This window comes from Podarcis filfolensis, assembly GCF_964270895.1.
Source record: "Podarcis filfolensis genome assembly, chromosome: 12".
In the NCBI taxonomy this organism is placed as follows: domain Eukaryota; kingdom Metazoa; phylum Chordata; class Lepidosauria; order Squamata; family Lacertidae; genus Podarcis; species Podarcis filfolensis.
This window is the reverse complement of record NC_139614.1, coordinates 3939635-3952942: the sequence shown is the minus strand read 5'-3', so window position 1 is coordinate 3952942 and position 13308 is coordinate 3939635. Positions and strand designations below refer to the sequence as shown.

Genomic DNA, 13308 nt, shown 5'->3' with positions numbered 1-13308 from the left:
TCCTTGCCCTGTTTCTGGGCCTGAAATTATCCACATTGCACAGCAGCGTTCGGAATTTGCCTGGTGCCAGGCACATTTTCCACCTGGCTATCGGCCACTTGTGACCAAGTGAAGATGCCCGAATGCCAGGATGGGGCCTGACATCAGCATCTGGAGGTGCATGCCTGGGATCACTGGCCTTCCATTTTGGCGACTGTTGCCCTGGTGTAAGGAGCCATTTGGTGCCTGGCTTATAAATCTGAGTTTCTAACACTCTTGCTCAGTGCTCTGAATGTACTCCAAGCACCTTAGAAGCATAGCATGACTGCAAGGTCAATCTTTGCACCTTGCCTTGCTCCAGCTTCACAAGACGAGCTAAATCCTACTCAGAGTAAACCCACTGAAATTAATGAACCTAGCTTAGTGATGTTTATTAAATTCAGTGGGGGGTTTTCTGAGTAGGTCTGACATTGAATACCAACCCAAAAAACTTGCACTGCTTCCATATTTGGTGTGTCACTCCTCAACTTACTGGCTGGTTGAGGCTCACTGGCCTTGCAATGCCTAAACCAGAGCTTTCCAAATTTTTCATGTTGGTGACACACTTTTTAGACATGCATCATTTTGTGACACAGCAATTTAGTTTTACTAGCAAACCGGAGGTCAAACTAACCCTTTATAAGAGTGTGGGAGCGTTCATGCAACACACCTGCACACTGCAGCCGACACACTAACGTGTCGCAACACACATTTTGGAAAGCTCTGGCCTAAATAGACTTCCTGTTTGACTGACAATTGGAGTCTGGATGCTACTGGCCGTTCTAAGCAGCACAGGTTATTGGGCTCGAACCTCATTATTTCCCCCACAGTTTGGTTTTGTATTAGTAATAAAAATGAGCTACAATATTTCCATCTATTACAAGATGAACCTCAAATTCCCTTCCAGATCTACAATTCTATGATTCTATGAAATAGTTCATGTTCTGGAATGTGCAGATAAATGCATTCATGATATTTTAAATCATTGTGCCCTAACCTGGTACCTCAGGGTGAAAGGCAGGTAAAACAACAACAACAACTTCTATGCACATAACTGGGATACATTTGCACTAAAGAAAAAAATCCAAAAGTAGGAAACCCAGGTAAAAGTTGTGGAATTTCCTATAAAAACTCATATGAGTGGGACCTCAATCATTTCCCTAATTTCAAGGGGAAAGCCATGATTTATGTATGTGGATGCTCCTGACAAAGTATGCCATATCAAGTGGCCAATGCAAAAAGGAAAAAGGAAGAAGGAAAAGTGAAAAACCACAAGAATGCTGAAACTGCATTGAAGCCAATTGCGGGGGGGGGGGGGAGTGGTAGCATTTATGATCAGCATTTATGACCCCCGCTTGTTGCTGGACTGGTTACAGACCTGACAGGCAGTGAATGCACAGGGGGAGGCGCCGAGGAAGGGTAGCAAAGAGAGAAAAGAAAGTGGCACTTGAATCCTAGATAAAGAGAATGAGGGAAGTTGGCTGCTTGCCAGGATCATTTTTCTGAATGGAAGGGTATGAAATAGACACTTCCTTAGATTTCCAGGGAGGAAAGCCACAACCTGAACATCAGGAAAGCGACTTCACAGATATATTACTTGGTCATTTTTCATACTTTCTATTCATATTCATAGAATTATTATTTATTTCCCATAGGTTCTTTTAGAAATGGGTGGGGGAAGAGAACAAAGCCATAATATCCTGAAGGCATTCCATCTTTATACACAGTTATAAATAATTTGCACCAGCATCAAGTCTTAGCAGGCCTAGTATTTGGGTTTGGGCCACAAAATGTTCATGTATTTAAAAGAATAGTGCAAGTCCTTTTCAGTGAAACTCTTATCTTGAGTAATTTTCACATGTGACATTTTCCACCATTTCCCACATGTGTAAACAAATGAAAAAGTTAACTGACAAAAGGTGCATTCAGATTTGTTAATAGCGGTCTTTAGCTTTCACCACTGATACACTCCAGATTGAAAAGTGTGCTTAATATCAATTGAGAAAACTCCCCTCAGTTCCACTTTCACGTTCAGATTCCATTTTACTCTAATTATGCAACATGAAGCTGCCTGGATATATAATGTACACAGGGGAATCAAGAACAGAAATGTGTAGAAATCTAGACATCCCAGAAAAGTCCAGGAATCAGGCACGCCTCACTGGGAAATGCTGAATGAATTGGATGTAATGCAGTCCGGATTGACATGGGCACAACCTGAACAGTTCCAGAAATCAGATAGGTATTTTCTCTCCTCTATTTGGCCTTCATTATCAGTTATATCTTACCCATGAGGAGATGCCACAGCTCTGTGGCACAGGCAGATTTCACTGCAAGTATCAATCCCTGTCATAACCAGTTGAAAACAATCACAGACAGAAGATCTCAGAAAAACCTGTGTTCGAGAGCCTGGAAAGCAGCACGGGCTAGATTGGGATGGGGAAATTTTACAGCTCAAGGGCCACCCTGTTGTTGTTGTTGTTGTTGTTGTTGTTGTTGTTGTTGTTGTTGTTGTTGTATATTGGATTTATATACCGTCCCGTATCAAAAGATCCAAGGGCGGTGTACAACATTAAGATCACATTACCGTATATGGAGCACAATAATAAAAGCATAATAAAATGCATAATGATCACTCTTAAAAGGCCATAGTTTATTTAATGGCCTGAGTAAAGAAGAATGTTTTTGCCTGGTGCCTAGATGAATGCAATGAAGCTACCAGGCGAGCCTCTTTGGGGAGAGCATTCCACAGATTGGGAGCCCCAACCCAGAAGGCCTGTTCTTGTGTTGTCACCCTCCGAACCTCTTGGGAAAGAAGGACATGGAGAAGACCCTCCATTCCTTTACCAAGGCAAGACAACGGCCGAGCACATCCACTGCCATACTCGCAGGGTGTAAAAGAGAAGTAGAGCTGTGCGTCACCAGCACACTCTAAAACTCTGGGTGACTCCACTCAGCAGCTTCATATAGATATTAAACAACATGGGGAATAGAATTGAGCCCTAAGGGACCCCACATTGAAGCCCCTAGGGTTCTGAAAAGCAGCCCCCAAGCATCACCCGCTGAAGACAACCATCCTAGTAGGACCAGAACCACTGCAAAGCAATGCCACCCACCCACAACTCAGATAGTCTCCCCATGAGGATACAGGGATCAATGGTACTGAAAGCTGCCAAGAGGTCAAGGAGGATTAACAGACATCATCATATAAGGATTGACGGACATCATCATATAAGGCGGCCAGGGCAGTTTCTTTGCCAAAACCAGGCCAAAACCCCGCTTGAAATGGATCCAGAAAATCAGTCTCCTCCAAGAGACTTTGTGGGCAACATTTCAGATGTTGCATGCCACTAGTGGATGAGGCCTGAGGCGAAAGGGGGCAGAACAAGAGGAAAGAATGGGTGGGTCAATGGATGTGACTCTACATCATGGATAGGCAAACTAAGGCCCGGGGGCCGGATCCAGCCCAATCGCCTTCTAAATCAGCATGTTTGAGTAGAATGTGTCCTTTTATTTAAAATGCATCTCTGAGTTATTTGTGGAGCCCGCCTGGTGTTTTTACATGAGTAGGATGTTGTTTTTATTTAACATGCATCTCTGGGTTATTTGTGGGGCGCAGAAATTTGTTTTCTTTCTTTTTTCCCAAAATATAGTCCGGCCCCCCACAAGGTCTGAGGGACAGTGGACCGGCCCCCTTCTGAAAAAGTTTGCTGACCCCTGCTCTACGTCGTCACACAAAAGCCAGACATTTCCACAGATCCCTACACAGATATTTCCATCCTTTATCCAGGTAAGCAAGAGGCATTGTCTCAGTTCTATGACACATTCAAGGCAATGAACATTTGGCCTCTTGCTTCCGCTGCACCGCCGGCACACGATTTCTGTCTTCATCCTAGGGCAAAGTTCACAACCCGAGGTAATTCTTCCAGGTTAGCCGAGTTTGTAACCTGAAGTGTTTGTAAACTAAGGTGTTTGCAACTCGAGGTACCACTGTATCTCTTAGAGTGGCAAATGACACTATTTAGCGGGAAGAAAATCCAATGGAAATCCTCATTATTACATTTTTTATATGGCTGTTTATTTGTATAAATTTTACCATTTTAAATATGGATATTTTATGATGGCCTATATTTGTAACAGGGACACGGGTGGCGCTGTGGGTTAAACCACAGAGCCTAGGACTTGCCGATCAGAAGGTCGGCGGTTCGAATCCCTGTGACGGGGTGAGCTCCCGTTGCTCAGTCCCTGCTCCTGCCAACCTAGCAGTTCGAAAGCACGTCAGAGTGCAAGTAGATAAATAGGTACCGCTCCGGCGGGAAGGTAAACGGTGTTTCCGTGCGCTGCTCTGGTTCGCCAGAAGCGGCTTAGTCATGCTGGCCACATAACCCGGAAGCTGTACGCCGGCTCCCTTGGCCAATAAAGCGAGAGGAGCGCCGCAACCCCAGAGTCGGTCACGACTGGACCTAATCGTCAGGGGTCCCTTTACCCTTTACCTTGATATTTGTAATGCCTAATTAAGTTTGGCAAAGGAAGGAAGGAAGTACATACATTCCAGGCAGTCAAAAACACTGGAGGAGAGTATGGAGCAAGGACAGTGAAGGGTTTGGCCTGGGCAGAGACCTGAGGGCCAGACAGAGAAGCTAGAGGGCCATATCAGAACCCTGGGCCTGGTTATCCCAATGCCTGGTCTGGATGGATGTTTATACAAGGCAGCTTCATAGGGTCAGGATTAAATCCAGAGGTTGCCCATGAGTCATAAGCTCTACAAAGCCCCCTTATATGGAATCCAACATCAAGCCTGGTATTGTTTTCACTCTGATCAGCTGAAGCTCTCCAGGAGCATTTGTGATGGGAAGAAGCAGAGACAGTAAAGGTATAAAATATTCACTTAAGGCTTTTGTTTTGATGCTCCATTCAGTCAGGACAGCCTTCATCTCCCTCCTCAAAGGGCACTGCATCAGATGTCTCAACTAGCATTTGTTTCAAGTTTACAACTGCCAAAGATATATCAGCTAAAGCTCATTTCAAAATAATTTTGGAAGTTCCTCCTCAGAAAAAATAATTCAGGCACAGGGGGGCGGGGCGGCGGCCAAGCAGTTTAGCTAAAACTGGAGCATTTCCCTGGAGTGTTTGCACATTTTTATTTCAAATATATTTTATGGCAGATGACATTCAAACAAACATAACAAAGTATCACTGAAAATGAATGTTCACTATAACAAATCAAGTACAAAAAAAAAAGTTTACTTACAGTACTTTATAGAATTCAAAGCAGGGGCCGAATCTGGGGGAGAAAAACACACAGAACATTACAATATTTTTAAAGAAACCTTGGCACCTAATTCATTAAAGAGGCATCGTGATTTTTGAATGCATTTATTTCCATCAGTTATTGGCTTCATCTGCAAAACTGATATTTAGTTCAGGACACCAGCTTCCTAAACTGCCACTCTTTTGCACCAGTGAAATCAGTTTACGTCTTTTCTTACATGCATCGCTGTTGTGCTAGAAAACAAATAAGAACAGGAGGAGCCGTTTTAAAAGCCAATGACTTATCCATATATAGTGAGTACTGTACTTTCCTCTCCCTTAGTAACTAGGATGGGGTGGGGGGAGCTAAGAAAGTACCGCCTTCTCTTCCCTATTGCAAAAAGTAGGATATACCTACTACACAGCCACCTCTTCAGGGTCTTGCAGAATGATCCTAAACTTTACTATACTGCACTATCCTAAATTTATTCACAGAATTTAAATGGCAGCCTAGGACTGCCGCCTTAGTCTAGCTCCAACCTATAATGTGCAGTGCATTCTTATGGGTGTCTTTTCAAAAGTAAGTCCATTTGAGTTTCGTGGGACTTAATCCCAGATAAGTGAGTATAGATAGGATTGTAACTTTAGGATGATGCCACATATTGCACAACAACAGATCTGGGCTTGGACCAGGTGCCAACTCAAGAAGAGGTCATGACGTGCTGTAATTTACACATTATAAATAAATAAATAAGCAATTTAAATAAATAAATGTTTTTTTTCAAACACATTTGTTTTCTGCAGTTTTTTGCACATGTCTGTAAAGCTTCTTTGTGAAGCAGCCTGATTCTGATCAGAAAGAAAAGGCAACTGAATTAAGAGCAGAAGGAGAAGTAAAGAGAAAAATCAATAGTTGCTTTCAAATATTTTCTAATTACTGGGAAATTTAGCCTTCATATTTATTTAAGGGTGAAATGCTGATCAAGTTAAAATTAATCAGAAAGTTCCAAGTGACAGCAGCACAGGGCTGAGATTTCACACTAAAGTAGTAACAAGATTTTTGAACCCTTTTTTCTCACTGATGTCCAACTCTGGGCTCATGAACCTACTTTTCTCCAATAAAGAAGGTTAACTGTGAACAACTTATTTAGAAATGGCAGGACACTTATCCTTTTCCATTCATAACCTACTTATCATAATACTTAGTCCAAGAAGGAAGCGGGCTCTCTTCTGTATTTATTTTTCAATTCAATCAACTCAAAATGCATTTTGTAAGTCTCTCCCCTCACCCTGTTTAATTCCCAGGGCTTCCAACTAACCTGGACACAGCATGGGATGTGTCTGCAGCTACCGGCAATTACACCTGCAGTTAAAATTTTGGATACTAGACTCTGCTCCCTGACTAAATCATGCAAATTTACATAATAATTCTTATTCAGCGTGTTTTATTCTGGTTTGGCTAACCATGGGGTGAGGCAATGAGCTATGCAGGGCACTAAAACCTGCCTTCCACAGGCCATATTCTGCCCAAGAACTGGCAGCTATCACCTTGCCCACAGATCTCCACCTCTAGTACCTGTTGGAACATTTATTTTTGAGGCTGCAAAGGCACCAGGACAAGACCATCCTCCAGACATTTTACAGAGTGACACTTTCTTCACAGTTGTTTGATCTTACTAATAATTTTGGTACGCAGCTATATATACTCAAATACAACATTCCAACAATTTTGAATGGTGTGCATGTATAAAATTTGGTCTTCTTAAAAATATAGAAATGGGAGCCCTGAAAGGACTGATATAGTTTTATCTGTGAACTTCAGACTAGAGAAGTACAAAGAAACAATTTACACGTGATGTTTAAAACAAAGCTCATACCAGAAACGTACCTGTCCTACTTAACACTTCCAATTATGCACCAAATAAGTGTCAAGGTTTCACAGAACACAATCTTGCATATTTGAAGGGCACACTTTAATGCATGGCTTTCCTGTCAGCCTTACAGAGGCACCCAAACGATACACACAGAACTGCATGACAGAACCTTTCAGTCGACAAGCAGTTTTACATGTTATCATCAAGCGTCTCAGGTAACTGCATGGAGAAGAAAGGTTCGCCCGTGACATCACTCAGATGCTAATTGAAACCTCCATAAACAACAAACACCTCAGGATCTGACACTGCGTGAGCTTTCCTCGGATAAGCAACTTTGTACGGCAACAGGCTGCAGTTGCAAGAGATTTTCAAGCATTCAGAAACATTAGCAGCAATGAAAAGGCTTATAAGGATAAATGATTTCAGAGACTTAGAAATGATGCATTTTGATTGCTGAGTCCCAAGACTGGGTAGATTCTGTCCCCAACGACAGCTAAACCACAGTTATGGCAATGTTTCTCTATAAGGGCACGTGCAAGTTCTCAGGCACGCAACGAAGGCATTCTGCTAGGGGCAAGAACTGATACAGGTCTTTAGAGAGTTCAGAGAGCTTCACATACACAGCTGCCTTTAAAGCAGTTCAATATTATTATTTTCATATGAAGTTGTTGGTTTTAAAAACTGTGTGCAGCCACTTTGAAGTCTATTGAAAAGCAATATGCACATTTTAAAAACAGGTCATTAAATAAGCGCTGCTGGGTCAAGGAGCAAAGGTTTGCCTAAGAGAACCACCTAGTGAGTTAATGCCTGCGGATAAGCAATTGTATCTCCTCTTATCCAAGGGTTTTTTGAATACATACTATGTGATATTTTCTACTTGTCATTCCAATCATATGACTCCTTTGTGCTGCTCTCTTCAATGGCTCCTTCTCACTTTAGGTCTCCAATTTAAGATTCTTGCACTTACTTTCAAATATCTCCAGGGTCTTGCCCCTTTATATCTATCTTTTCTTCTGCTCAGTCTCTCTGTTCTTCCTTGGACCTTCACTCCGTATAGACAAGCCTTCTAGATCAGCCATGTTTATCCTCTCGGTTTCCTGTCTAAATTCCTTTTCCATTTCCCATCACCCAGGATCAAACTCTTTTCATGTTGTTTTTTTAAAAAATTAAAATATCTCCTTATAAAATATCTGGTCACTTTGTTTTATCCTGGCTGACTTTAAAAAATACAAGTATTTCTACTTTTCTTTCCCTTTCCTCCTAATGTGTTTCTTATCCCTATAATGCAAGACTGTGCATAAGGTTCGTGTTACTTTTAAAGTCTAGCAATTTGAGGCAGCATCACCACAGCTTGGATCCTAATTTCCCTTCCATGAACAAAACACATTATTTCTGACATAGGAATTCCCTCCCTCCCCTCTGCAACTGCCCCATGGCCCCCATCCTCAAGATCTGCTGGAGGATTTAGGGAAGCTTTGGAAATGGGGCGGGAGATGTTGCAGGAGCTGCAGATGCAAGAAAGAGTCAGAACAAACTGCACTTCCTAGAAACAGCTTAGAGCAGGGGTCAGCAAACGTTTTCAGCAGGGGGCCGGTCCACCATCCCTCAGACCTTGTGGGGGGCTGGACTATATTTTGGAGAGAGAGAAATGGACGAATTCCTGTGCCCCGCAAATAACCCAGAGATGCATTTTAAATAAAAGGGCACATTCTACTCATGTAAAAACACGCTGATTCCTGGACCGTCTGCAGACTGGATTTAGAAGGCGATTGGGCCGGATCCAGCCCCCGGGCCTTAGTTTGCCTACCCATGGCTTAGAAGAACTATTATTTCTTCCATTATTTTGATTATGAGGGTGATGAGAACAACAACTCCAATAATAACAGAATCATAGAGTTGTAGAGTTGGAAATGAACCCCAAGGGTCAAGCAGTCCAACCCTCTGCCATGCAGGAATCTCAGCTAAAGCATCCATTACAGAAGACTGCCCAACCTCTGCTTAAAAACCTCCAAGGGAGACCATTCCACTGCCGAAAAACTCTTACTATCAGAAAGCTTTTCCTGATGTTTAGTCAAAATCTCCGTTCTTGTAACTTGAAGCCACTGGTGCCAGAGCAGGAGAAAACAAGCTTGTTCCCTCATCCATGTGACAGCCCTTGAGATATTTGAAGATGGCTATCATATTTCCTCTCAGTCTCCTCTTTTCCAGGCTGAACATATGCAGCTCCTTCAACCGTTCTTCATTAGGCTTGGTTTCCTGACCCTTTATCATCCTGGTTTCCCTCCTCTGCACACATGCCAGTTGGTCAATATTCTTAAACTGTGGTGCCCAGAATTGTACACAGTATTCTAGCTGTGGTCTGACCGAGGCAGAATAGAGTGGTACTATTACTTATTTTTGAGAAATCCTTGCTGGGTCTTAGTAATCACAACATCCTTAATAAAAGTAAGTCAACAAATGTTCTCTGCCGTTTGATTTTTTTAAGTCCATATTAAACATATTCAGTTCCTTTCCTCATGCGATCTAGATTTTTTGTCATGTTTTCAGCTTACCCATGAGAAATATGTGACTGCCACTGAAAATGGCAGCCCAGTATTACTTCCTTTGTCCTCTGGAGATATCTGGCAACACGAAACACACAATATGGCCTCAAGATCCTTTGGGTTTCCCTGCCCCAGTGGTGAAGAGAGGATAAGGAAACTCAGAGGAATTATTATGCTTCACATTTTGTATTACCAGACAGCAGCAAGAGAGGGAAGAGTGGGGTTGCCATTTTCAGCATCAACCTTGCAACTCTCACAACATTTTGTTCTGGGTCTCTATTTCACGTTTAAGAGGGAAGAAGCGTAGAATATTTGATTAGCTCAGATGTGTTCCCACTGACACCAAAGGTTCCTGTCATTCTTATGCGCTTAGCCAAGAAGCCCCAAGAAGAAAACATGAAAAAAGGCCCTGGAGATGCATTTGTGTACATGTTGCTGGGTATCTAGAGAGCCTAATCCTCTTATCTCTTGTTCCCATGTAATTCCTCTGGTTTTAGAAAAGTATTAGGACTGGAGAGTTTTTCTGGTAGACATGAAGGAGCTGCTCATGGTCTGCAATTTCATTTTATTCCCAAGAATGCTGAAACCTAAAATTCCCAGCCATTATGGACAAACTATACAGAACTACGTCCTGTGTGGTTAGGCTACTTTGGGGCTGAGAACTAATTAACTAAAGAGATAATCAGTTCCAGGCCAACAAACACAAGTTGCATATATTCTTTACTACAGAGGGGAGACTGTATGCCGTTACAGAGCTACAGTTTCGGGTAAGCAGTTAAGAGCTTGAAAGGATATTTAAGACTTCTTTCATTTATGCATATAAGCTTTCAAGTTTTTTAAAAAATGGATGTTAAGTACAATATGAACTGCTATTTGCTATGTCCCTAGACTTGGTCTCCTAACGCAACCATTCATCAAAATACAACATGTTTTTTGCCTGACAGGAGTGTCTTGTTCAATCAAAGGAAAACTACTGACAATCTTTTAAATATCCAATTCTAAACAATACCTACAGCAAGAGGCCTGATTTTGATTTATTGAATAATTTGACTAGAAAACACCTGTAGTCGCAACTACATTACGTGCAATCACTTCCATTTCTTTGTTGCACACATTCAAAAAAATACCAAAATAAAAATTGACAGCATAGTTATACTGCTCTGTTCCAGCACTACACAATGGATATTAAATTGTGTGTGCTTAAACCATGGGTTATATATCACATTTCATTGATTTTCATAAACAGCAAGACTCATCCACCAATGGCTACCAAAAGAATGTAAAAACACATTTTTAAAAAATCCTGATTAGGGAATAACAGAAAAATGTGTATCAGTCTTCTGTTTCCACTACATTTCTAACACAAATGCTTCACAAATTGTTATGCAGCAATTTGTGCACAGTTAGTTCTTTCTTTAATCAAGAAATCTGCCTGATTTTGAGCTTATTTCCCAAAGGCTAGGAGTGAAGGTTATTCCATTAGGCCTTTGGGGAGTATCAATCTAATACGTTTCTGAATTATTCCAGACTGAGCTGAGCTGAACATGAGAACAAAGCCTGGATTCCACTGCAAGAGAAGACCAGCCTAACTCCCAGCTGGGAAGATTTAGGGAGAGATTTATATACATACAAACACTGGAGAAATTTTCCAAGTAATTGCGTGTATTTGCCCACTGTTGCCAGAGACTGTAAACTAATGCTTATTAAAACACATCAGCAAGGTGCTGCCTTTGTTATCCATCTCCCAGGTTCTTCACGCAGGTCATTAGAAAAAAACTCATTTGCCTCCATTCTTTATTTCTTCACAGTGGAAGGCAAAGAAGTGGAAGACCAAGAAAGATGAAATGGAATTCAGTAAGTTACTTAGCAAAGGTAAAGGGACCCCTGACCATTAGGTCCAGTCATGGACAACTCTGGGGTTCATTAGGTGGGGACCATTAGGTGCAGCGCACGGAAACACCTTTTACCTTCTCGCCGGAGCGGTACCTATTTATCTACTTGCACTTTGACGTGCTTTCGAACTGCTAGGTTGGCAGGAGCAGGGACTGAGGAACGGGAGCTCACCCCATTGTGGGGATTCAAACCGCCGACCTTCTGATCGGCAAGCCCTAGGCTCTGTGGTTTACCCCAAAGCGCCACCCACGTTACTTAGTGTCTAGTATATATTAAGACAACAGTCCACTTACAAAACAACACATCTGAGTTGATCAGAAATGCATTACACGGGCGCTTGCTCTTCAGCATCAAGTTCCTACCAATTCTTCTCTATACAGTTCTGAAGATGGGACAGGAGTCTCCCTTTTACATTCATCTCTCAATCCAGCATCCAAAATATACTTTCTGACCTCGCGTTGGGCAACATACACATGACGGCATTAATATGGTAGTTCTACCCTTGGCTTGTAGGTCCCTCACACTTAAACTGTAAGGTTATTTCCCCTTGGGCTGAAAGCCGAGTACCAAGACAAGGATAAAGGTAAAGGTAAAGGACTCCTGACAGTTTTAGCATGGGATTCCATGGAAATCGCTAATAAAATGAAGAAAAAAACCTTTGCCTTTTTTTTTTTTAGCATCACCTTAAAAAGGTAAAAGTAAAAGACCTCTGACAGTTAAGTCCAGTCGTGAACGACTCTGGGGTTGCGGCACTCATCTCGCTTTACAGGCCGAGGGAAACGACGTTTGTCCACAGACAGTTTTTCTGGGCCATGTGGCCAGCATGACTATGCCACTTCTGGTGAAATCAGAGCAGTGCACGGAAATGCCGTTTACCTTCCCGCCGGAGCGGTACCTATTAATCTACTTGCACTTTGACGGGCTTCCGAACTGCTAAGTTGGCAGGAGCAGGGACCGAGCAACGGGAGCTCACCCCATCGCAGGGATTCGTACCGCTGACCTTCTGATCAGCAAGCCCTAGACTCAGTGGTTTAGACCACAGCGCCACCCGCGTCCCTCAAGACAAGGGTAAAGGTAAAGGGACCCCTGACCATTAGGTCCAGTCGTGGCCGACTCTGGGGTTGCGGCGCTCATCTCACTTTATTGGCCGAGGGAGCCGGCGTACAGCTTCCAGGTCATGTGGCCAGAATGACTAAGCTGCTTCTGGCGAACCAGAGCAGCGCACCCCATCGCGGGGATTCAAACCGCCGACCTTCTGATTGACAAGTCTTCTCCATCACAAAAATCTGTAGAAGCACCAAAGTTATTGAAATTTGCTACAATATTTTATATGTTGCATGCATATTAATGATAACAAGAGACAACTGTTGGAGATGATTAACAGATTATCAAAATGTTTACTCTGTAAGCCCAGGATATGAAGAGCAGAAATATAATTTGGATTTCTAATTTTGTCTACAGTGTTTACAATGTGTTCCGAATGTTTTATAGCAAATGCTTCTGAAATCCTGCTTAAACAGTAAGGAGCAAATGTCTTCTGACACATTTTCAACAATATAATGTTTTAAGGCAAATAAATGAAGTGATAGTAATCTGGCACCAAACAACTCAAGAGGACGTCAGACTTCCTTTTCTTTCTTTAACAATATTCCTACTATTGTAACTAAGGGAAAATTCAAAAGCAGTTTGTGACGTACATGGGGATCAAAGAAAAAAGGGAATAAAATTCA

At 42.3% G+C, this 13308-nt stretch overlaps 1 protein-coding gene across 2 annotated transcripts in view; it reads right to left on the bottom strand.

Moving 5' to 3' along the window:
• Positions 1 to 13308, bottom strand: part of GLI3 (GLI family zinc finger 3) — a 245694-nt gene that overhangs the window by 123326 nt on the left and 109060 nt on the right. For both annotated transcript variants that reach the window (XM_083577565.1, XM_083577564.1), the window contains exon 4: positions 5270 to 5302. In XM_083577565.1, coding sequence (XP_083433691.1) covers positions 5270 to 5302 — 33 coding nt within the window. The remainder of the gene's footprint in view (positions 1 to 5269; positions 5303 to 13308) is intronic.